Source organism: Macaca nemestrina, chromosome 9 (assembly GCF_043159975.1).
Source record: "Macaca nemestrina isolate mMacNem1 chromosome 9, mMacNem.hap1, whole genome shotgun sequence".
In the NCBI taxonomy this organism is placed as follows: domain Eukaryota; kingdom Metazoa; phylum Chordata; class Mammalia; order Primates; family Cercopithecidae; genus Macaca; species Macaca nemestrina.
The window spans coordinates 131649031-131676005 of NC_092133.1; the positions used below are offsets into that span (position 1 = coordinate 131649031).

The following is a 26975-nucleotide window of genomic DNA, read 5'->3' on the forward strand; positions in this document are numbered from 1 at the left end:
TATTTCTTAGTAGAGACGGGGTTTCACCGTGTTAGCCAGGATGGTCTCGATCTCCTGACCTCGTGATCCGCCCATCTTGGCCTCCCAAAGTGCTGGGATTACAGGCTTGAGCCACCGCGCCCGGCCTATCCTCTTATTCTTATAAGTTATTTGTAAGGTGAGTGAACAGTATAAAAAATGGTAAAATGCTGAAACAATGAGGTGCAGCTGTGCAGCGTAAAAAGGTGTTTGTTTTGTTAAAGGTGTCTGCATATATCCTGTAGCAAGTGTATACTGCATACATATATTTAGTATATATATTCTATACATAATATATATCCTTTTATGTGTATATTTCATAAATGTAAAATTTCAGTGGCTTTAGGTTCCCAAAGAAATTAATCCAAGAAACTTCATTCGTTTCATTTCACTTAAGAATAAATAGCAATTCTCAACACATCTTAATCTACAATTATCAAGGAAAATAAGCTTCTTACCTCATATTCTATACATGGATCTGGAGAATCATCAGTACAATGAATAAACCTTTGGAAGAAGAAAAGGCAAATGAATCTCTTTGTTACTGGTGTCAGTTTATGCACACACGTAACTTATATTTAACATGAAAGTAACGTTTTACTAAAAGCATCCAGAAACAGGAGACTAACTCAAATTCGATCAACATTTATTAAGCCTTATTCAATGCTATGCGTTAGCCTAGGCACCCTGAGATATTAACTCATTTAATCCTCAAAACAATGTTATGAGCAAGACTGTACTTTCCAGGATCATTTCTACAGTTGGTCTAGTATTTGACAGCACAATAGGGTGACTATAGTCAACAACGATTTAATTGTACATTTTAAAATAACTAGAGTATAACTGAATCATTTGTAACACAAAGGATGGATAAATGTTTTGAGGGGAACAGATACCCCATTTTACATGATGTGATAATTGGGCATAGCCTGTTTGTATCAAAACATGCAATGTACCCCAGGATGGGTGCAGTGGCTCACAGCTGTAATCCCACCACTTTGGGAGGCCAAGGCAGGTGGATCACTTGAGGTCAGGAGTTTGACTCCAGCCTGGCCAACATGGTGAAACCCTGTCTCTACTAAAAATACAAAAATTAGCCGGCTGTGGTGGTGGATGCCTGAAAACCCAGCTACTTCAGAGGCTGAGGCAGGGGAATCGCCTAAAACTGTGAGGCAGAGGTTGCACTGAGCCAAGATAGCACCACTGAACCCCAGCCTGGGCGACAGAATGAGACTCCATCTCAAAAAAACCCCGAAAAGCAAAAAACACCCATCTCATGTACTGCATGAATATATACACTTACTATGTACCCACAAACATTAAAATAAACAATGTTATGAGCTATTATAACCACAGACATAGTATAATCTCCATTTTTTCTGTCAAAAGCCAAAGAAACTAATACCCAGAAAAGCCCAAATTTAGTGGCCACACCAAGACTCAACCTGTCTAACCCCCGATTCTCAACAAGGGGAGGAAGGCACTGTCATTGTACACGTTCCTGTTGCGTGCATCTTATAATGCAGCCAGCAGCCTACTTCTCCCTCAATGTAACGCTGGCCATCGAAAGCCACACAGGTAATCGAATCCGTCTCCCACGTGCCATTTTAAAACTCGGATAGATCCAGTCAGCCCTCCATTAAGTACACTGCTTCCTCCTCTAAAAATCCTCAGTTTCATCAACAATGTTTCATATCGCTTACTAAATGCCCACCTGTGCCAAAGCTTGGGCTAGGCATTGGGAATGTTAAAATGATGAAGACTCCTTCGTTCTGTATGGGGTCAGTCTGGTGGAGAAAGCTAAAAAGCACACACAATTTTAAACACACTGGAGAAAAAATGCTCCGCGGCACCAAGGAAGAACTGACTGGCTGGCTGCTGTGTGTCAGAGGGGAGCGGTAGTCAAGAAGGGGTCCGCATTTAAAGCACAGAGAAACGTGCCAAGGCAGGGAGGGCAGTGAGAGACCTCACAGAGCATTCAAATAACTAGAGGAGATCATCTCTGATGGAGCGCAGGACGCAAGGGGGAACTGCAACAGATGGAGCTGGACAGAAACTCTGGACAAAGAGAAGCATCCAGGTCATGAGAGGCCTTGTGTGCCCACCCAGGGCACTTGGACTTCATTATATAGACAATGGGGAGCCCTAAAATCTTCAAGTACGCAAGGGAGATCATTCCATTTAGGCGTTGAGAACATCACTGTGTTCACAGGTACCAGGGGTTTAAAAACATTTTTTAAATCTGTATCACTATGGCATAATGGTGTTGGACAGTTTAGGGGAAGGGCGGCAGCGTGGGAGGCAGAGAAACCTGGTAGAAGGCTTGCTGCAATAGCCTCGGGGAGATGAGGGTCTAACTATGGGAATGGGAGTGGACAGAGAAAGGAGAAGCGTAGAGGCAGGAGCAAGATCACTTGGTGACTCACTGAAAGGGAGAGAGCAGAGCCGGCACGGTGGCTCACGCCTGTACTCCCAGCACTCTGGGAGGCTGAGGCGGGCCGATTGCTTGAGTTCAGGCGTTTGAGACCAGTCTGGGCAACGTGGCAAAACCCTGTCTCTACAAAAATTAGCCAGGCGTGGCCAGGCACAGTGGCTCACGCCTGTAGTCCCAGCACCTTGGGAGGCCGAGGCGGGCAGGTCACCTCAGGTCAGGAATTCGAGACCAGCCTAACCGACATGGAGAAAACTCGTCTCTACTAAAAATACAAAATTAGCTGGGTGTGGTGGCGTGTGCCTGTAATCCCAGCTACACGGGAGGCTGAGGCAGGAGAATCGCTTGAACCAGGAGGCAGACGTTGTGGTGAGCCAAGATCGCGCCATTGCACTCCAACCTGGGCAACAAGAGTGAAACTGTCTCAAAAAAAAAAAAATTTGCTAGGCCTGGTGGTGTGCACCTGTAGTCCCAGCTACTCAGGAGGCTGAGGCAGGAGAATTGCTTGAACCCAGGAGGCGGAGGTTGCAGTGAGCTGAGATCGTGCCACTGCACTCCAGCCTGGGTGACCAAGCGAGACTCCGTCTCAAAAAAAAAACCTAAAAACAACCTAGTTTTTCTCTGGAAAGCAAAAATCTCTTATTTCAAATCAAACTAACTTAACGGTACATTATCTTGAGGAGTAATAATTTAAAACTAGAAAACTAGCTTTCAATTAAAAATTATTTCAATAAAAATTAAACTTATCAGTTATTTTATGTTAATAAAAATTAAGGACTGAGCACAGGGCTCACACCTGTAATCTCAACACTTTGGAAGGCTGAGGTGGGAAGACTGCCTAAAGTCAGGAGTTTGAGACCAGCCGGGCAACAAAGCTAGGTCCTGCTTCTACAAAAAATATAAAAATTAGCAAGCATGGAGGCTCATGCTTGTAATCCCAGCTACTCAGGAGGCTGAGGCGGGAAGATCACTTAAGCTCAGGAGTTTGAGATTGCAATAAGCTGTGATCACACCATTGCACTCTAGCCCAGAGTGAGACTCTGCTCAAAAATTAAGGTCATGAACTGTCACAAGTTAATAAAAATTAACTAATTACTTTTATCCTTTAAAAAACTGCCCTTTCGCCCCCAAGGATCAGCATATTGATAAGTACTACACGTATCTAGAGCTTTCCACTACACATTTTCTATTATTTAAGAAAATTATTTTGGGGCCGGGTGCGGTGGCTCATGCCTGTAATCCCAGCACTTTGGGAGGCCGAGGTGGGCGGATCACGAGGTCAGGAGTTTGAGACCAGACTGACCAACATGGTGAAACTCCATCTCTACTAAAAATACAAAAATTAGCTGGGCATTGTGGCCCATGCCTGTAAGCCCAGCTACTTGGGAGGCTGAGGCACGAGAATCCCTTGAACCCAGGAGTTGGAGGTTGCAGTGATCTGAGATCACAACACTGCACTCCAGCCTGGGAAACAGAGTGAGACTCTGTCTCAAAAAAAGAAAGAAAATTATTTTTGTATACATATCCAGTATAGAGACAAGTGAAATATTTTAATTAGATAATCTACATAAGGAGAAAAGGGAAACATTCCAATAAACAGAAGAAACAATAGACCAGAGGTAAAAAAATCACAATCAGGACCTTGGGCTCTGTACTAGTATTTTCTCATCTTAGAAAAGTCAATTATCTTTTGGGACTGGTTCGTAGTTGCCTCAGCAGTAAATGGCAGATGGTATTGGGCGATTTCTAAAGTTCCTTATTCAATCAAATCTGTAGATAACTTGTCAGACCCCTTTTTCTTCCCTGTCTTTATATTCAGTTAACTACTTACTGCACGCTGAACCTCAGGGTGTGTCAGAGCTTCTAGAACACAGGTTTGAAAATGAGAGAGTGGACTGAGATGATTTTTCAGAATACTTCCCCAGAGATTCCAATCCAAAGTGTCCGAGATAGGGACTAGACACATATTTTTTTTTTTTGAGACACAGTCTCAGTCTGTTGGCCAGGCTGGAGTGCAACAGCATGATCTCGGCTCACTGCAACCTCCGTCTCCCGGGTTCAAGCAATTCTCCTGCCTCAGCCTCCCAAGTAGCTGGGATTACAGGCATCTGTCACCATGCCCAGCTAATTTTTGTATTTTTAGTAGAGAAGGGGTTTCATCATGTTGGTCAGGCTGGTCTCAAACTCCCGACCTTAGGTAATCTGCCCACCTCAGCCTCCCAAAGTGCTGAGATTACAGGCGTAAGCCACCGTGCCCGGCCCATATTTTAGAAATGGTTATTCTGAGGAGTAGCTGCAGTTCAAGCTCTGTAAGAGGTTCTTGGGAAAAGGGCCAGAAGATGCCTGTCCACCAACTACAGGCCTCAGCAGGAAGTCTGCACCATTCTTGGGGAAAGGAAGAAATAGGGAAAAGGAAGGAAGCATCAAACTGGAGCGGCTTGGACCCCAAGCATGGCCTTCAGGGCCGCAGCTTCAGCTGGAAAACTCACTCTGGCCACCCTGAATCCCACCAAGGTCACTGGAGGACTCAGCACGTTTCCCACGACAAAAAGGCTCCATCTCAAGAAAAACAAAAACAAAAACACCACCACCACCACCAATAGGAAAAATTCCTAAAACTTTTTTCCTGGGTTAGTATTTAACATTAATTTGGAAGATTTCTTTAACTGAAAATTTCAACAAAGTACCAACAGAATGTGGTATTAAACTAAAGTCACTAATCTGTAGTCTAAGCCGAAAGGAGGCTCTTACGTTGGATTCGAAGTTCAAATTCTTGGCAGAATAATTATAGTTACTCTGGCCAGCTATGAAAATTCTAAAATAAACACAAATGTGATTAAGTAATGTTACATTATTTACAATGTAAGTGGCAAACTAAAAGAATTCTCAGGTATAATAATAGCAAAGATTTTATTCCGAAGGAAAAAAAGCAAAATCCCAAAGCCCTACTGTGATGAAAGCTACTATGAAATTATGCTAGCATATTTTTACTACACTTTAAAATTAGCCAGTTAACAGGAATTTTGGAAAGCAATGTTACAGACACAAATTTTTAAAAAGGAAAGAAAAAAAAGGAAAAGAAAAAATATTCTATCCCCAAACTAAAGAAATATGCTTAAGTAGTACTGATGACTAATCAGAGTGTTTTTTTTTTTTTTTTAAGGAACAAAATAATGGCATTCGCAGCAACCTGGATGGAATTGGAGACTATTATTCTAAGTGAAGTAACTCAGGAACGGAAAACCAAACATCGTATGTTCTCACTTGTAAGTGGGAGTTAAGTTATGAAGACACAAAGGCATAAGAATGACACATTGGACTTTTGGGACTCGGGAAAGGGTGAGGGTTGGCAAGGGATAAAAGACTACACATTGGGTACCGTGTACACTGCTTGGGTGATGGGTGCACCAAAAGCTCAGAAATCACCACTAAAGAACATATCCATGTAACCAAACACTACCTGTTCCCACAAAGCCACTGGAAAAAAAAAAAAAATACAAGGGGAAATACACAGTGTACGTCAATGACAGATAATTACACATCCGTTGTCTTTACTCAGATGCAAAATAAACACTGAAATAATTTTACCAAAAAATAAGATAAAATAAAATGAGTGCCGTATTTTTTTCTTTTATTACTACCCACATCATCCTCAGCTTAAACAAGCCTTAGTTTTCTGCCAGGCAAATGGCCTAACTATAAATAGGAATATTTATTGTGCCCTGAACATGCCTTCAGACTGACATGCTATTAATTATAATTAGGCCGGGTGCGGTGGCTCACGCCTGTAATCCCAGCACTTCGGGAGGCCGAGGCAGGAGGATCACTTGAGGTCAGGAGTTCAAGACCAGACTGGCCAACATGGTGAAACTCTGTCTCTACCAAAAATATAAAAATTATCCGGGCGTGGTGGCACGTGCCTATAGTCCCAGCTACGCGGGAGACTGAGGCAGGACAATTGCTTGAACTGGGAGGCGGCGGTTGCAGTGAGCCAAGATCGTGCCATTGGACTCCAGCCTGGGCCACAGAGTGAGACTTCCCCTCAAGAAAACAATAAAAATAAAATAAAATAAGTAAATAAATAAATAATTATAATCAACACACAGTTTCTCTCACGTTTTTCGAAATATTTTGCACACTGAAAGAGGACAAAAGGGCCGGGTGCGGTGGCTCACGCCTGTAATCCCAGCACTTTGGGAGGCCAAGGCAGGCAGATCACGAGGTCAGGAGATCGAGACCATCCTGGCTAACACAGTGAAACCCCGTCTCTACTAAAAATACAAAAAATTAGCCAGGCGCGGTGGCGGGCGCCTGTAGTCCCAGCTACTCAGGAGGCTGAGGCAAGAATGGCGTGAACCTGGGAGGCGGAACTTGCAGAGCCCAGATCACGCCACGGCACTCCAGCCTGGGTGACAGAGCAAGACCCTGCCTCAGAAAAAAAGAAAAAAAAAGAGGGCAGATGTAGCATATCCAGTGATGAGCATGTCAGTGTCAGTCTGGGACTGTGGGAGGCGGAGGGTGCAGTGAGCCGAGATCGCATCATTGCATCCAGCCTGGGTGACAGAGGGAGACTCCATCTTGAAAAAATTTTAAAAAGACAAATCAAATTCCCTGACCTCCAGTCAAATGTATTTCTCCTTCATCATGAGCCCCTCAGAGAAACAATTAACAAATTTATTTTTTCACTCACTCAGCCCCTTTTTCTAAATGCCAATTGAGTATCAAAATTTTTTCTTGTCTACTCAGCCCACTGAAGTCACAATAAAATAATGAAAGCAGCCTGTGCCTCAGCAAGTTTAATCACACAGAATGTTTATATCTTGGCAAATAATACAGTCAACACATTTATACGTGTCATATTTCTTCTTTTTGCATTTTTAGTAGAGTTGGGGTTTTACCATGTTGGCCAGGCTGGTCTCGAACTTCTGACCTCGTGATCCACCCACCTTGGCCTCCCAAAATGCTGGGATTACAGATGTGAGCCACCGCGCCCGGCCACATGTCATGTCAACCTCCACTTTTTAAAGCTTTTTGTCTACAGTAACCATTTGAAGAACAGGAAAGAAAAAAGCAGTAATTAATGTTCTCGAGTACATTACAGGCAGGGAGACAATACTGGCTGTCTACTCTTCAGGGCTCCCGTCTTCAGCCTGTCCAATGGAACCTGGATTGTTCAGATGCTGGGAGCATTTGTGCTTCCTGGTTCCCTCTCTAATCCCTGGGATGCATGTGCTGACTAATCTAAGCAGCCAAGGCATGGGCCTGGACCAGTGGCATCCACATTGCCTGGAAACAGGTTAGAAATGATCTGCTTAGCCCCCTCCAGGCCTGCTGGACCAGAAACCCTGGGGCCCAGGAACCTGTGTTTCATCTAACTCTCTGGATAACGCTGATGCATCTCATGCCAAGAACCTTGGTCTAACTAGGGGTGTCGAAAGTTTTAGCTTCCCTGGGACACATTAGAGGAAGAAGAATTGTCTTGGGCCTCATATAAAATACACTAACGATAGCTGATGATATAAAAAATAAATAATTTAAAAAATAAAAGTCTCAAAAAAAAATCTCATGATGTTCGAAAGTTTCTGAATTTGGGTTGTGGCACATTCAAAGCCGTCCCAGGCTGCTGCAGCTTGGACAAGCTTGATCTAAACGAATCACAGCAATTCTGCTCCCTTTGCCAACTACTGGATTAGGCTGGGCAACTGTGACCAATGAGGGCGGAGAGGAAGTCTCCCAGGAGGCCTCCAGGAATGCTTTACTCGTTCGCCTACAGAAAAGAATGAGAGGAAACATATATACCCCTCCTGTTTTTGGTTGAGATATGGTCATGTCTTCGTGTGACAGATACTTGGAACTGTAGCAGCAATCTTTTAACCATTAGGTGAGAAACCCAAAGACCAAGCCACTACGTCAAGGATGGCAGAAGGAAAGGGCCTGAAAGAGCATGGGTTCCTGGCGACCTTGGTGAGCCACCGAGTATTCCTAAAAATACCCAATCTCCAGACTCCTCTTTAAATAATGTATTTTTTTAAATCCCGCGTGTAAGCTATTTTCGGCTTCTGTTAACTCGCAATTCTGACTGTAACATATTTGTTTTCTTGTCAAGTCAAGCCTCAAAATAGTAAAAACAACATAATCTCATTTTTATGTTATATAACTTTATACATATTATATATAACTATGTATTGTAAATTAAATGTTTTCTTCTATTATCTAATATTTTAATAGGAAGTATTTTGGAAAGAATGAATCTATAACTTTATTAAGTGAAAATACAAAGAACTTTTAAAATGGTGTTATTAAAATTATATTCTGGTTTTAGCTTTTATTAACTAGCTGTGGGATCTTGAACAAATCACTGAACAGATTTAGGCCTCAATTTTCTAATCTACAGAAGGAAAGGGTTAGATCACTGATATGATCCTGTCCAATCTAAGGAACTATACTCCTAATTTAATCTTTCAAGAGCTCTTCAAGGCCTTTGTGACAAACATTCATCTTCAATGAGTTCTATCAACAAGGAATTTTTACGTGATGGCAACACTTTCTGTTATGCAACTGATTTATTAATTGCTAAGCAACTACTAACAGTTATTTCTAGACAAAGTGACACATTAGTGGTGCCCAGCTAAAAGGCTGAAAGCCCAGTGCTTGGTATTTGCTCCTGCCAACTCCCAATTATTTATAATAGCAGAAGGATGGCATTCTGTGGGTAAACACTCTAAATCCAAGGCCTCAAACTCACTTGCTGATTTCACTTCCTTGCCATGCAAAAGTCAAAAAGTACAAAACGCGAAACAACAGACTATTATTCATACCATCCACTGGAACATCAGTTAAACAAAGATAAAAAGCAAGACGTAGCTTAAGAGGAGGCAGCTGATCACTAAATCGCAAAGCTGATTTAAAAAAAACATCAGCCTCAGAATTAAAAGCAGTTTATAGTTAGTTCTGGAAAGGCAAAGGTGTCTTCCCACTCTCACTGCAACTGACACTAAAGGCATATAAAAATCCTTATCAGGGCCAGGCGCAGTGGCTCACGCCTGTAATCCCAGCACTTTAGGAGGCCAAGGCGGGCAGCATCACAAGACCAGGAGTTCAAGACCAGCCTGACCAACATGGTGAAACCCCTTCTCTACTAAAAATACAAAAATTAGCTGGGCATGGCCGGGCGTGGTGGCTCACGCCTATAACTCGAGAACTTTGGGAGGCCTAGGCGGGCAGATCATGAGGTGAGGAGATGAGACCATCCTGGCTAATGCGGTGAAACCCCGTCTCTACTAAAATACAAAAAAAATTAGCCGGGCATGGTAGCCATGCCACTGTAATCCCAGCTACTCGGGAGGCCGAGGCAGGAGAATTGCTTGAACCCTAGAGGCAGAGGTTGTAGTGAGCCAAGATCGCACCACTGCACTCCAGCCTGGGTGACAGAGTGAGACTCCATCTCAAAATAAAAATTCTTACCAGCTGAATTATCAAGTAGACAGTATTTTCAGTGTAACATATTTTAAGACGTCTTAAAGCATTAGATGTCAAAAAGCTTTCCAACGGGAAAAAGAGGCACAACTTTGTTCTACTTTTCAGAGGGTAGCTACTAGAATGAAAATACTACTGGTTACTAAAACAGACTACCAACACCTGTGCCAACACAACCAGAGGGTTGACAACTGAATGTCAAACCAACACTTGGTCAGGCGCAGAAGGATCAATTAAGCCCAGGAGTTTGAGGCCCAGCTTGGGCAACATAGTGAGACCCCATCTCTATTAAACACACACACACAGACACAGACGTGCACACACACACACTTTTTTTCTATAAAACTAGAACTACTAATACAGGTAAAATCCTTATACAGTAAACATGTAATACAATGTAATACAACCACACTCATTGATGGTTACTTAACTTCCTTTTCTTTAATCAATATAACACTAAAACCATACGTCCAAGCTGCACAGCTCAGACGCCAGAGTTGATGCATGACTGTCATGTAGTGATCACGCCAGGATCTACTTCAAAAAAAGGATTTGAGTCTGAAATGGAATGAACTGGCAGGAGAAACTCAACTGGACAGGGCGGAAGTGGCATGCTTATACAAGATTTTCACCCTCATGCTGCTGCTTCTAGGTTCTCTGATATGCTTTAAAGGTCAGTTTAAAGATGAGTTTAACTGAGATAACTGGTCTGTTTAAGATGTGACAGCAAGAGAAACCTAGAAAAATAGCTGCTATTTGAAGACAACAGAAGCAGCATAAAGAGAGCACCTGCGGCTCAGCAGGGCAAGTATTCCGTCTGCCTACAACGCTGACTGCACTGTCAAATTTTTTAGCTATAGAGTGACAGGCAAAGGAAAGAAACAAAGCAATTCCACTTCTAGAAACTTATCCTAAGGAAAAAATTAGGAGAGTGCACCAAGGGTTAGCTTAAGGATATTCACTGCAGCTCTGGAAGAACAGCAGGTGGGTCAAATATGTTATGCTACAGCTCTCCAGAGGCGCAGCATTAAGGGAATGGAAAATAATGATGAATTTAGACATGCAATGACGTCACACTGTAAGTGCAAAAGCAGCCTACTAAGAAATATAAACTATAGGCTGGGCGTGGTGGCTCACACCTGTAATCCTAACACGTTGGGAGGTTGAGGTGGCACGAGGTCAGGAGTTCGAGATCACCCTGGCCAATACGGTGAAACCCTGTCTCTACTAAAAATATACTAAATTAGCCAAGTGTGGTGGTGCACACCTGTAGTCCCAGCTATTCGGGAGGCTGAGGCAAGAAAATCGCTTGAACCCAGGAGGCAGAGGGTGCAGTGAGCTGAGATCATGCCACTGCACTCCAGCCTGTGACCCCGTCTCAAAAAAAAAAGAAATACAAACTATAGGATCCCATTAAAAACTCTGTATATAGGTAGAGAGATATATTTATATTTATTTATAGACAGAATTCTAGAAGTATAAGAACTAATTGTGTCAAGATCATGAGTGCTTTTTTGTTTCTGTTTGTTTTGAGATGGAGTCTCGCTCTGTTGCCCAGGCTACAGTGCAGTGGCCTGCGATCTCGGCTCACTGCAACCTCCGCCTCCCGGGTTCAAGCAATTCTCCTGCCTTGGCCTCCCGAGTAGGTGGGACTATAGGCACACGCCACCACGCCCAGCTACTTTTTTGTATTTTTAGTAGAGACGGGGATTCACTATGTTGACCAGGCTGGTCTTGAACTCCTGACCTTAGGTGATCCACCTGTCTTTCCTTCCCAAAGTGCTGGAATTACAGGTGTGAGCCACCACTCCGGGTCATGAGTGCTTTTATATTTCCTGTTTTTATTTAGCTGTAATCCGTAGTTTTGCTTTTCTATGATAAACATTTATCAGTTTTATAACAGGAAAAAAATTACTGAAATGATTAATAAGCAGAGATACAGAAAGTCCTTAATATTTTCAGATATTTATTATATACTATTTTCTATAAAGGGAAAAGAAAGATTTGCTTTAACAGGTCATTTTCGCAATATGAAATAGCTTTGTTATATGGAGCTGTGATTTATAATAGTACTACAAGTAATGGAATTTCATCTACGGAAAAATTTGGACAAATACTGAAACTGTTGACATGAGAGAATAAGAGATACTTACGGCTGAGTGAAGTCACGAGTGATGAAATCAGAACTCTTGAAAAGTAGAAAGATGTCGCTGAGGGTTTTACATTTCAGAGAACTATTCATTGCTATCCAATACGCATCCTAAAGAATGAAGCACATGCTATTTAGTCCATATTCCATGTTGGCTGCTACGAATGCTCAGGCCTATAACAAAATCAATAATGCATATCACCTCAAGGGTTTAAACAAGAAAGTCAAGTAAATGTTAGCAGCACTGTCAAATGTTAAATTATGCTTAACAGCAAAGACCACCACCATTGCATTTCAGACACTTGGTTACGAGCACTGAGATGTCAGGGTCCTCACATTTCAGCCCAGGCCTAAGTACTTCCCCATGTTTTTCTTACTGATAACAGAAGAGAGGAAAATGAAGTGTCAGAAACATTGACATTTTGGCTACAAGATTAAGGTGGTAAAGAAATAGTCTGACCAGCTACTCTCCAAGAAAAGGGACATCAATTTCCACCCTTCCCGTTTCTGGGGAGTGGCAGCCAAACACCTGAACCTTTGGCGGCCGGAGCTATTACACCAACATCTATCAAATCTGAAAGAGAAGGAGGTGAGCTATTCTGAACCACTACAACTTTAAACGGTAAATGTCTCATACATAAGAACAAAAGACGGGAAGGCAAATGCAAAGTAGGCACGAAGCTCAGTGGAACATAGCTAAAAATTTTTTGGCACGTTTCTGAAAAGGGCAGAGTATGAATTTCCTCAGAATTCTAAAACAATCAGCAACACAGGAGGTGGAAACTACCTTTTGGCAGAATACATGTTTCACAGCCCCAGGAAAGTGTATAGCAAAATCCGGAAGGTAAAATAGTAGAGGGAAATTAATAATAAATTCCACGGTATTTTTCCTAGAATTAGGAATATAATTAGACCCTCTGTAGGGATATGAAATGAAATAAATAGCAAAACAAAGAACATTTAAACAGTAAGAGAATTACTTATGTGTTCCTACCCTTGGGGCACTCCAGTTAAGCTTAGGAAAGACACTGCCCCCGAGGGAATTGATAGCTTCCTGGACTTGAGTGGCAAACTCAGGAAATTCTGGTGCCTACAGAGAGAGAAGAAATCATTGGGTACGTCAATATCATCACAGTATCTATGGAAAACAAGATCAAAATCTCAAGGTTATAGCTGAGGGTGTTAAAAACAGAATTTAGAATACAAATTACTATCAGAATTTCTGAACTCAGCGAAATAAAATCAGTGATCAAGTACACTTACCAAAAAGAGAAATAAAATAATCAGCTGCTTAAATGGCATTTTCCAGACAATCAAAGCCTGCAAAGCTGAAATGACAACCACTAGGCTTCTGAGGATGTGAGGAAGGAATGAATGGTTCTCTGTACACCGACGTAAAATGAGTATTCATCAAGAGAAAAGAGAATATCACCTGTACCAACACTCCAATTGTCAGAAATAACATCCCTGCTTGAAGAGCTCGAAGCCCTTCCACTTGTAGGGAGAGTCCTAGACATACAGCATCCCCCAAAGCCACAGAGACAATGAAAAATAAATGACGTGGCAAACTATTTAAACACTGCTATTTCCAGACACGTTTTAAAACAAGCAAAACTCAAAATCTGAACCTCGGTCAAGTTAAAACGTTCTTTCCTTTTTGGATGATTTTAAAAATGCATATTTTCTATAAGCAAGTGACCAAAACATTCTGTATGTTTGTTTCAACTCAGAAGTGAATAGAAATACTGCTGCTAAACAGGAACTTAAGCCTGATGTCATTATGTCCTGTCACGATCACAGGAGCTTGTGGACATAAGCAAGAAAAAAGGTAAGTAAGAGAGGGGGAAGTGGGGACCTCAAAAGACATAAGAAAACAAAAACATTAACAGATTCTACACGCAGTCATTAATTTTCATTATATCCTGTAAAGAGGATTGCTGCCCCCTATAGGGCAACTATAAGTTCTGAAAAAAATCCAGTAACCAACTTCTTCCATAGGAAAAAAAAAAGGACTACATCTTGACTTAACTAAACTACACATTCAAGATTACATCAAATAGTTATGTGGATCCCCAAGATCTAACCCAGCTATGTGAGAGAAAAAACTGTGACAAGAGTCTGAGAAAAGACCAAAGAAATGCGTTTTAAAACATGGTCATATATCCCCCAAACCAAGAAACAGCTTTGAGCAAAAGGTTAGGGAAGAAAAATGAGAGCTTAGGGCCCAATTAGGCTGCCTTTCTTTCTGCTACAGATAAATCTGACCTCTAGACTGGTTAATAACAGTATCTTTTAATTACTTGATCGGCTGCCCCTCTATTTTCCACTAGACGACTTCAGCTTAGACACATGAAATGAAACCAGAGTAATTTAGAGGGTTTCAGAATGAACAGCAGCACTGAGTCCTTGATTTTCCATTCATCTCTCCCCACACAAAGCAATTATGATTTATGGGAGGCCATTTCCTTATAATTGCCTGAAGCGGCTGACTTGGCTCCCCTACCGCTCTAGCCATAAACCCCACTCCTGTGAGATGGGCACTGGCAGTATTTCCTACGAATGGCATTGCTGCACAAACTTTACAACACGAAAGGATTCAACCTTCATAGATAGAGCAATTTCATTTTCCTATCCCATAAAACTTGACATCTAAGGATTACTTTATGTGCATGCCTTTTAAAAGATGTGATCAGTTCCCTCAAATCCTCAAAATTACTCAACTTTAGGATAACATGCCATAAGAATCCTAAAACAAATTTAAATTATAGAAAGTTTATGCACAGTCTGAAGTGGAAGCCTATGCACTGTTTATATACAGCACAATCTTCTAGGTTATCTGTTTTTAGCCAGGTCTGTGAGCTACTTTACAACCTGGCAAATTCTAGGTAAGTGATAGTGACATGAACTAATTCTTATGGACATGTAATTTCTATCTCATCTGGAAGAGGTCCAATTGTCTTTTCTCCCATACTGCAGGGAGGCAAAACCAGTTTGCCTCATTTACATACCTATTTCAATATTCCTGATCTACAAATATAACTTTTCTTTGGATTCTCTTTTGAACCAGTTCTAACGTCTGGTTCCCTTATGCGTTAACTAACGTCTTCAACATGCATTAAAGAGTTTTATATGAGTCATGATTTTTGCCATTTTCTATAAATTATCTATCAAAATCAGGGAACTAACATTGACACAATAGAGATCTTATTCAAAATTTGCCAAGTGTTCTAATAACATCTTTTACAGAAAAAAAAAAAATTGAAACTTTTTTTCTGGTCCAGGCATCCAGTCTAGCTAGAATCATGGACTAAATCTAGTTGTCAGGTCTCTATAATCTTCTTCAATCTGTGGCAGTTCCTCTCTCTGTTGTTCTTACCATTTATGACCTTGATGTTTTTGAAAAGTTCAGGGCAACTACTCTATACAATTTCTAAAAGTTGAGTCTGTTGGATGTCTCCTCCCAAGTGGACTCAGGCTGTGCAGCTGTGACAGGTGGTGTCCTTCCCATGCATTGTATCGGGAGGCACGCATGACAGGTCTGTTCCGTCACTGTCAAGGTTAATACTGATCACTTGGCTGCCAGGTCTTTCCATGGTAACATTACTATTTTTCCTTTGCGCAAATAGTAAGTAATTTGGGTGAAGATACTTTGAGAAGATGGAAATATCTTCTTTCTCACTGTATATTCACCCACTAGTTTTAGCATCTATTCAATCAAATATTATTACCATGGTTGCCAAATAGTAATTCCTAATTCCATCATTCCTTCTACATGTATTAGTTAGTGCCTTTACTACCATAAAAACAAGCTTCCTTTTTTCCCCACCTATTTAATCACTTATGTATGTCACTATGGGATCAGCAATTCTTAGTTTAGTCAATAGGTCATAATCTATTCCTATTACTACACATGGAGTATCCCTCATCCAAAATGGTTAAGACCAGAAGTGTTTTGGATTTCAGAATATTTGCAGATACATAATGGGGATGAGACCCAAATCTAAACACAAAAGTCATTACGTTTCATATACACCTTATGTACATGGCCTGAAGGTAATTTCATTTTCCCTTGGGGAGGCTGAATGAGCTGGGTTATGCACATACATTGTGGCTGTCCCTGTCACATGAGGTCAGGTGTGGAATTTTCCACTTGTGGTGTCATGTCAGTGCTCGTGAAGTTTTGGGAGCTAGGCATGGTGGCACATACCTGCAGTACCTGCTACTCAGGAAGCTGAAGCAGAAGGATCACATGAGCCCAGAAGTTTGAGTGCAGTCTGGGTAACACAGTGAGACCACCCAGTCTTTTAAAAAAGTTTTGGATTTTGGAGCATTTTCGATTTTGAAGTTGGGGATTAGGAACGCTCAAACTGTATTTGTTATGATGCTCATATTTTTAGACACGAGAGCCCAAAGCTGGCTTCTGGCATCTTTTTGTCATGTCCCATCATTGTTTCAGCACTTCCATAGTTCCTGGCACAGGCTGTTGCAGGCTTATTTTTACTTTCCCAACCCAAGTTCGGAATATCTCCAAGAAGCTTCAATTTTGTTTAGTGGAGATTGGTATTTAGAAACCAAGATCAAGGCATCAGGTGTGCTCACTGCTACCAGGATGTTACATGTCAATGATTCTAAAACTTCTTAGTGAACACAGTTTGGTAAATACACACACACACACACACACACACCCCTTTATATTATTAATTGCTGTATCTATCATCTATACATATTTATTTTATTTTATTTTTTTGAGACAGAGTCTCTCTCTGTCATCCAGGCTGGAATGCAGTGGCGCAATCTTGGCTCACTGCAACCTCCACCTCCTGGGCTCAAGCAATTCTCCCGCCTCAGCCTCCTGAGTAGCTGGGATTACAGGTGACTGCCACCATGCCTGGCTAGCTTTTTGTATTTTTAGTAGAGACGGGGTTTCACCATGTTGGTCAGATGTGAGGTCACTCTTGACCTCAAGTGATCCACCCGCCTTGGTCTCCCAAAGTGCTGGGATTACAGGTGTCGTCAGCCACCGCGCCAGGCCCATCTATACATATTTAAAAATGAGTTGATACTGATACTCCCCCCCCACTATTAAGATCCGGTCAGATACCACTTGTCCTGTCAGGCATTCTGGTGTCCTCAGCTGTAACTACTCTCTCTGATCTGACAGCACTGTCATCTCCCCCTGCCTGTGTCACCTTTCCCCTGGTTTATAAACTCCCTAATGGTGAGAATCAAATCATATTCATCTGTGTTCATCTCACAGAATCCAGTTTAGTGCCTGAGTATGGCAGATAAGTAACATTTACATGACACGGAATGGAATTTTCATAAAATGAGAGTGATCTGAATGGCATCTGGAGTAAACGAAACATGCGAACTTTCCACTTAGGCATCTGCTGGCAGGCTTCCCTTTTTACACCTAAAGAAACATGTCAGTTTTGAGCAGCTCCACTTCTTTTTTTTTCTTCTACCTCGGCAATCATATCTCTCATTAAAATAAACAAGTATCTTCTTATTTAGAGCTAGATTAGAACAAACCCTCCCACAAAGCTGGTTTTCTATATTTCTGCCTTTACATTTACTTGTAAGGAGTTTCACTAAAAATCTTTCCCTTTTAACTCAAGGTATGAGGAGTTTCGTTCACCTATTTTTAGAAACAGAACATCTGCTTCACCCACTCCTTTAAAAATATCTTCATTTAAAAAATTTCAGGTTAACTTTCACAACGGCACTCTTATCCTAAAACACTGTGATATGCTTGATAACCTCTACATTTTTATGTAAAACACTGGTAAAAGTCACATACCTCTCTACTCTCGCTTGAAAGAAACAATAATTTTTATGCCATTTAAATATACTTGAGGCCAGGCACTGTGGCTCAGAGCTGTAATCCCAGCACTTTGGGAGGCCAAGGCGGGCCTATCACCTGAGGTCAGGAGTTCGAGTTCACCCTGGCTAACATGGTGAATCCCTGTCACTACTAAAAATACAAAAATTAGCCGGGCTTGGTGTCAGGTACCCGTAATCCTAGTTACTCAGGAGGCTGAGGCAGGAGAATAACTTGAACCTGGGAGGTGGAGGTTGCAGTAAGCCAAGATCACACCACTGCATTCCAGCCTGGGCAACACAGCAAGACTCTGTCTCAAAAATAAACAAACAAAATAACTAACTAACTAAATATAAATAAATACACTTGAATAAGGAAATACAGATTTTCACTTTAATTTATGTTTCAGAGATATAGGAATCTCAGAGTTTAACGTTAGGTGTAATTCCTTCTTGCAGAGCATCAGAGCTTAACAGAAATAAGTCAAGGCATCAAATATGCACTCGAAATATTTCCTTTGCAATTAAAGGGGAAAAGGGCAAATCATGTTTGCCTGCTAAATGAGGCTTCAAGTCATTTTTCAAAATAAAAACGACAGCCCACAGGAAAAATAATATATGAAATGGCGACTAACTAGGAATTTAGAGAGGTACGCACTTAAACCCTGGCGCTAACCCTTGTGTGACAGTGTGAGGCTGTCCCCACGCTGAGTCTGCTGTGCTCTTACCGTAAGCGTGGCTGTGTTCTCATCATCAGACCACTGCATGAAAAAGAGGAAAAAACAAAACATTACATTTAAATACTGCACTGGGCTAAACAGCAGTGCTCCATCTAAAAATTATAAATCAAACGGAGACATCTTTTCCTGAACACAGAGTATATGTGAAGATATATGTCAAAGTAAGATTCTCATGTAATTTCTCATTTTATCAGATGTAAGATAAGATCTAAAAGTCAGAACCATCTCAGAGATCATTTAAACTACAACAGTCTACAGAGCAGATTATTTTATTTGGTACCAACCTGTATTTCTTCTGCTTCATCATCACTGTCTGGCTGAGAATGTGTTGGTGGATCGTCCCTAAAAAAACACAAACAAACATCAAGCAAGAAAAGGACTTGGGTCCTGTGTGGTCCTAATTTAGGGGTACTGAGTATATGTTTTAAAATAACCTTAAAATTAGGCTAGGTGTGGTGGCTCACACCTATAATCCCAGCACTTTGGGAGGCTGAGGCAACTGGATTGCTTGAGCTCAGGAGGTAGAGATCAGCCTGGGCAACATGGCAAAACCCTGTCTCTACAAAAAATACAGAAATTAGCTGGGTGAGGTGGCATGTGTCTATAGTTCCAGCTATCTGGGGGCTGAGGCGGGGGGATCGATCACTTGAACATGGGAGGTCAAGGCTGCAGTGAGTTAAGATCATGCCACTGCACTCCAGCCTGGGTGACAACATAAAACACTGTCTCAAAAATACATAAATGAATAAAGAAACAAATAAATAAATAAAAATGAAAGCCTTAAAATTGGAGAATAAGGCCAGTCATGGTGGCTCACACCTATAATTCCAGCACTTTGAGAGGCTAAGATGGGAGGACTGCTTAAGCCCAGGAGTTTGAGACCAGCCTGGGTAACACAGAGACTCTGTCTTTACAAAAAATTAAAAATTAGCCAGGTGTAGAGAACACTTGTGGTCACAGCTGTACAGGACACTGACGCAAAAGGATCCCTTGAGCGCAGGAGTCTTGAGGCTGCAGTGACCTATGATCGCACCACTGCACTATAGCCTGGGCAAGACAACGAGACCCTGTCTCAGAAAAAGAAGAAAGAAATAAATGAGAGTACACTTGCACGAAGAGCTGACAGAATAAAACCCTTCTGTCCTGTTCTCAGGTATCATTAAAAACAAGGGAAAGAGAAAAAAACTCCATCTCTGATAATACTGAGAATCATCTAGACTCTGAAACTCAGTATGTGAGAAAGTTCTGTCAAGAAAGGGAAGATTGAATAGGATAAGGAAAGACACCAGAAGCGAATGTCTGAAGAGCTGTCTACACAGATGATGGAACTACTCTGGGGGCAAAACCAAGAATCTTTTCTTTGCACAATGAAAACATGGTGTGCGGGCTGGTGTCAGGAATTAATTCTGGATCTAGACTGAACCACAGCAAAGGGTAAGAGAGGGGAAAATAAACAGGCACACTGTCTTTGAAGAAGACAGAAGCAAGGTGTGGAGTCCTAATTAGGGGAAAGGAGTTGGACTGGTGGGAGCAGGGGAAAGCAAAAAGACAAGGCAGATAAGCTCTAAGTCTGCCTTTCTTCATGGTCCAGGACACACACCCCTCCTGCAGAGATAACTCACTATCTTTCCATGCCCAGCTATCACTGGACCCTCAAAGGATAGAAAAAGGCAAGTGAGCTCACTGCAATACTGCACAAAGCCTTCTTCAGGGCACAACACAAATACTATCTTATAAAAATCCCCAGCAAGCCTTTGTCTCCCCACAGTCAGCTCCTTTCTTGCTGACCTGCCCATTGTACCCTTGCAACATATTTTCATACTTTCTCTAATAAATTTGCCTTTCTCTACATCCAACTATCATGGTAAATTCTTCTTACTACCCACATCACTAGCCCCAGATAGTCGCTGATCACCTGCAACACAAGGGCTGAAAAGGGCCACCCAGCAGCTCATCTTCATTGCCTAGAGGGAATCAGAGGCTGAAAGAACTCAGAAGGAAGACTCAGAACACCACCCGGGCCCCTCCTCAACACACAAGTACAAATAACTAGCCTAGGAAGAACTCATATCATTGAGAAAAATAATCGTAAGAACCAGCATAGCAGTTATGCAAAGACTAAAGAAGGAAAAGGAAGGGGAAGATTCTGGTTAAACATGTGCTTTTATCTCTATGTTCCCTCTGGAAACTCTACTAAAGTGAGAGGAAAGATCCCAAGGACAATGCTAAGTGAAAAGGAATCAACCATAGAAGAAAGATGGCAACAACAGTTTGGAAAACAGAAAGTCAAGGGGAGGGATAAGTAAAGGAGCAACAGGTTAGAACTTAGAGTTATCTTGGAACATGGAACTGAAGCTCTGAAGGCCATCCAGGGAGCAGTGAGACACATCCATCTCCTTGCCCTGCACACCCTAGCAACGAATCCTCCTCAGCCCCTTTGGTAAGCAGATTTATTCTCTGGAAAAAATTAACTCAAGAGGGTTCAGGTACACAACGGCCCAGATGAATACAGGGGTGAAATGCTGGACTGGACTATGGTGAGAAGTTACGTGAAAGTCAAACTGAACACTGCGCCCCCTAGTCCCCTTCCTCCCACCCTGCTCCCACAACACAGACAGATTAAAGGATTCTTCCGGGCAGAAACTGAGCAACCCCAGAGGACACACCATTATCTGGAAACCTTCCATCAATGCTTGCTGCCTGCTGGCACCCTCAGGCATCAAGCTCCACCCAGGTACACAAAGTCTGCAAAGGTCTGTCTGTGTGTGTCCTCCTCACTCCTAAATATGAATGAAGGCCTACAATGATTAGAAAACAGAAGAAAAACTCCAAGATGAAAAGTGTTTTCAAAAAGGAGAGAAAAAAGGGGCATGGAAGAAAAAAAGACAATAAAGGGACCAGATGAAAGATATTTTTAAAAATCATTAATACCCTCAAATATAATAAAAGATGTCACATCCATTAAGGGAGAAGAGGAGGCTATAAAAAAGGAACAGAGGAACTTGTAGACACTGAAAACATGACAGTTGAAATTTTAAAATTCAACAGAATGGAAAAATAATTACCTAGAATTAGAATAAAAAAGACAAGGAAAGAGAAAATAGAGAAGAAATAACAAAATTCAGAGAATTAAGCCAAAAGATCAAACACCAAAATAATAGGAGGTTCAGAAAGAGAAGCAACAAATTAGAGGAAATTATCAAAGATTCTTTTTTAATGGCCCAAAACAGGAAAATATAAGTCTTTAGAATGAAAGGGCTCACCACGTACTTAACACAATAAATGGAGAAAAAAATACCTTAAATGGGCAAAAATGACACAATAATGCTTCCAATCTTTTTTTTTTTTTTTTTTTTTTGAGACAGAGTCTTGCTCTGTCGCCCAGGCTGGAGTGCAGTGGCGCGATCTCAGCTCACTGCAAGCTCTGCCTCCCGGGTTCACACCATTCTCCTGCCTCAGCCTCCCAAGCAGCTGGGACTACAGGCGCCGGCCACCATGCCCGGCTAATTTTTTGTATTTTTAGTAGAGACGGGGTTTCACTATATTAGCCAGGATGGTCTCGATCTCCTGACCTCGTAATCTGCCTGCCTCAGCCTCCCAAAGTGCTGGGATTACAGGCGAGAGCCATCGCACCCAGCCACGCTTCCAATCTCTTTAGACATACCCTTTGGCAGAGTGACTTTGCCACTCTTCCCATCTAGAAATGGCATTTATTTTCCCATTCCTCTAATTCAGACTGGCTTCAAGAGTCATTCTGGGCTGGGCATGGTGGCTCACGCCTGTAATCCCAGGACTCTGGGAGGCTGAGGCGAGTGGAACACTTGAGGTCAGGAGTTCAGGACCAGCCGGGCCAACATGGAGAAACCCCATCTTTACTAAAAACACAAAAATTAGCTGGGCGTGGTGGCGCGCACCTGTAACCACCTACTTCGGAGGTTGAGGCAGGAGAATTGCTTGAACCTGGGAGGCGGAGGTTGCAGTGAGCCAAGATGGTGCAACTCAACTCCAAGAGAGAAACTCTGTCTCAAAAAACAAACAAACAAAAAATACAGTGGGCTGTGTCTTGGAAACCAGAGGGCAATTTTCTGCCACATGAAGATAAAAAACTACTCCCCATCAGGTCTAAGAGAAGAATAAAAATTTTTTCAGACATGCAAAGACCCAAAAGCGTTTCCTCCTATGCATTCTGGAGCATGTGTTCCAATAAAGCAAACTGAATAAACCAAGAGAAACAATGATGTGGAATCCAAGGCACAGAAAATTTAGCACAGAAGAAAAGTCCCAAGTTGACAACTGTACACCAGACCTGCAGAACTGCCAGCTCCAACGGGAACAGGAAAATGGAAGATCGCTAAAATGAGATCTCCAGGAAAAGAAAAACGCAACTGCTAGGTTTGGAACTGTACTTGAAGGTTTAGAAAAATAGTTAAAAGACCTATAACCCGTCTATTGCAACATTTGTAAGATATTAGTGATAGACACAAAAAATAAAGCACATTTTAAAAACATGATTATTGGTTCCAGGGAAAACAAAGTTATTTCAAAACAGAAAAGATAATCATAGTACACAATGTGGCTCTGTAGTCAATGGTAATGACACGATATTGTAAACATCGACTACTGATTTAACCAAAAATTGTAAGGAGGATAGAGGCCAGGCACATTGGCTCATGCCTGTAATCCCAGAACTTTGGGAGGCCAAGTGGGTGTATTCCTTGAGCCCACGAGTTCAAGACCAGCCAGGGCAACATGGCGAAACCCTCTCTCTACAAAAAAGTAAAATTAGCCGGGCATGGTGGCACATGCTTGTAGTCCCAGCTACTCAGGAGGATAACATGGGAGGATTGCTTGAACCCAGAAAGAAGAGGTTGCAGTGAGTCCAGATCACACCACTGCACTCCAGCCTGGGCAACAGAGTGAGACGTTGACTCAAAAAAAAAGATAAAAAGGCTATAACAGAGCTAAATCTTCAAACCTACAAACATCATAACGGAAAGTCAAGAAATAATATTAAAGATGGAGATAATATTAAGAAATATGAGTGTGAGTATATTAAGAAATATGAAGCTACAGGGAGTAATTCCATTCACATCTGTTGAGGGTGTACTGTGTGCTAAGTGTTTTTCTGAGTAGTAGTAATTGCTGGAAAGGCACACCATATCTTCCTCTGCAGATCCAGAAATTAATAATCTGGCTTATCAATCAGTCTGCTGTGACTTTGGTTAACGTGTGTCAGTTCCCCTATTTTGTTTGTTTGTTTGTTTGTTTTGAGACAGAGTCTCGCTCCATTGCCCAGGCTGGAGCACAGTAGCACGATCTCGGCTCACTCCAACTTCCACCTCCCAGATTCAAGCGGTTCGCCAGCCTCAGCCTCCTGAGTGGCTGGGACTACAGGTGTGCACCACCACGCCCAGCTAATTTTTTTGTATTTTTAGTAGAGATGGGGTTTCACCATGTTAGCCAGGATGGTCTCAATCTCTTGACCTTGTAATCTGCCTGCCTTGGCCTCCCAAAGTGCTGGGATTACAGGCTTAAGACACCACGCCCAGCCTCATGCCCGGATAATTTTTGTATTTTTACTAGAGACGGGGTTTTGCCACGTTGGTCAGGCTGGTCTCAAACTCCTGACCTCAGGTAATCTAACAGCCTCGGCCTCCCCAAGTGCTGGGATTACAGGTGTGAGCCACCGCACCCGGCCTTCCCCAAGTTTTAATCAACTCTTTGTAATTCTTGCTTTTCCAGATTCGCAAAGCTAAGAACCAGTCAAAGCTAAGAACTGTTCTATAGTGGAAATGCTAGCACACTGTCAGCATGTGAGTCCATGCCCAAGGGGCCAGCCTTTCCCTCTTCCATCTCCTTTCAAATGCCACATAACATTTTTAAATGCAACATTATCTTCAACATGGCTTAACTAATCTTACAATATAAGATGAAATATTAAAATGTATTCTACCACTCTAAAAATCACTTATCATTTTTGTTAGTATAACAATATACATTTTCAAAAACATACTTGTTATCAATATATTCATATAGTTCTTCAGAACTTATTGCAGTGCCTACTGTAAAGTATGATAAATTTTATTCACTGTAAAAGGTGACAATGTATGAAAATATGCGAGTTTGGCTGGGCACGGTGGCTCACACCTGTAATCCCAGTACTTTGGGAGGCCAAGGCGGGTGGATCACCTGAGGCCAGGAGTTCAACACTAGACTGGCCAACGTGGTGAAACCCCATCTCTACTAAAAATGCAAAAAAAATTAGCTGGGCGTGGTGGTGGGCACCTATAGTCCCAGCTACTTGGGAGGCTGAGGCAAGGGAATTGTTTGAACCCAGTAGGCAGAGGTTGCAGTGAGCCAAGACTGTGCCACTGCACTCCAGCCTGGGTGACACAGCAAGACTCTGTCTCAAAAAAAAAGTGCAAGTTTATTAGACTTGGCTTTCTAAGGTAACCCTCTGCATGCAGAGAACTAAATGGATAAAGTATAGTGCTAATATTTAGGATGCTATATTTTCTATCCTACATCTTACACAGAGCTGGCACACCAGAGTGATGGCTCTGGAGGCAGGCAAGCATAGTTTAAATATCTCAGTTCCACAACTGTCAGCCAAGAAGTTTGCATCAATATGCCATCTATAAAATTGGGAAAATAGCAACTACTTCACAGAATTGTGAAAAATCAAAATATAAATCTGCCTGATGTATTTTACAATTGGCATCTACTGGTTGAGGATCCTATATCCAAAATGCTTAGGGTCAAAAGTATTTTGGATTTTGCAGTATTTGCATATATACGAGATATCTTAGGGATGGGACCCAAGTCTAAACATAAACTCCTATGTTTGTTGCAGCACTGTTTACAATAGCTAAGATTTGGAAGCCACCTAAGTGTTCATTAACAGATGAATGGATAAAGAAAATGTGGTACGTATACACAATGGAGTAGTACTCAGTCATAAAAAAGAATGAGATCCAGTTGTCTGCAATAACATGATGAAACTGGAGATCATTATGTTAAGTGAAGTCAGCCAGGCACAGGAAGACAAATATCACATTTTCGCTTATCTGTGGGATCTAAAAACTAATTGAACTCATGAACACAGAGAGTAGAAGGATGGTTAGCAGAGGCTGGGAAGGGTAGTAGGGGACTGTGAGGAGGTGGGGGTTAATAGGTACCAAAAAAAGTAGAAAGAATGAATAAGACGTACTTTTTTTTTTTTTTTTTTTTTGAGATGGAGTCTCACTGTCGCCCAGGCTGGAGTGCAGTGGCACGATCTTGGCTCACTGCAGCCTCCATCTCCTGGGTTCAGGCGATTCTCTTGACTCAGCCTCCTGAGTAGCTGGGATTACAGGCGCCCACCACCATGCCCAGCTAATTTTTGTATTTTTAGTAGAGACAGGGTTTCACCATTTTGCGCCAGGGTGGTCTTGAACTCCTGACCTCAGGTGATCCGCCCACCTTGGCCTCCCAAAGTGCTTGATTACAGGCACGAGCACAGCACCCGACCACATACCTACTATTTGATAGAACAATAGAGTGACTACAGTCAATAACTTAATTGTACATTTAAAAATAAAGACTGTAATTGGATTGTTTGCAGCTTAATGGATAAATGCTTGAGGGGATGGACACCTCACTCTCCATGATGTGCTTAGGTCACACTGCATTCCTGGATCAAAATCTCATGTTCCCCATAAATATGTACACTTACTATGTACCCACAAAAACTAAAACTTAAAAATTAAAATTAAAAAAAAACAGTTATGTGTCAGTGTCATATACATCTTATACACATGGCCCAAAGATAATTTTATAAAATATTCAAAGGAAAAATGGTACTATCTCAGCACCCATCTGGACAGATTTCACATTTTCCAATTAGGGATGCCCAACTCATTTTACTATTCAGCCTTAAGGGAGACAAGGTCAGGAAAAAAACTAGAGACCAAAAAGGGACAATGAGGATTAGTGACTGGAAGGGAGGTACCATCTGCGTCAGACCCAGTGTGTGGGCTCAGTTCAAGTATCACCTTACTGTAAAGACTTTTCGGATAAGCCCAGCTTACAGTGATTAATTAAACCCCAAATACATTACTTATCAGAATACCTGATGCTTTTCTTCTTTGAGACAAAGTCTTGCTCTGTCGCCCAGGCTGGAGTACAGTGGCATGATCACAGCTCACTGCAGCCTCCGATTCCTGGGTTCAAGCCATCCTTGTGCCGCAGCCTCCTGAGCAGCTGGGACTACAGGTGTGTGCCAACAGGCCCAGCTAACTTCTTAGTTTTCTGTAAAGATGGGGCCCTGCTATGTTGGCCAGACTGGTCTCCATCTCCTGGC

The 26975-nt window shown here is 41.9% G+C and overlaps 1 protein-coding gene across 2 annotated transcripts in view; it reads right to left on the reverse strand.

Annotated features, from left to right (window-relative positions):
• LOC105490611 (cell division cycle 123) overlaps window positions 1-26975 on the reverse strand; it is a 53924-nt gene that overhangs the window by 18829 nt on the left and 8120 nt on the right. The window contains exons 3-7 of one of the 2 annotated variants that reach the window (XM_011756405.2): window positions 18919-18976; window positions 18623-18655; window positions 13069-13164; window positions 12079-12185; window positions 477-525 (exon numbers count right to left, since the gene is read on the reverse strand). In XM_011756405.2, coding sequence (XP_011754707.1) covers window positions 477-525; window positions 12079-12185; window positions 13069-13164; window positions 18623-18655; window positions 18919-18976 — 343 coding nt within the window. The remainder of the gene's footprint in view (window positions 1-476; window positions 526-12078; window positions 12186-13068; window positions 13165-18622; window positions 18656-18918; window positions 18977-26975) is intronic. The other variant, XM_011756406.3, reaches the window with a different exon arrangement.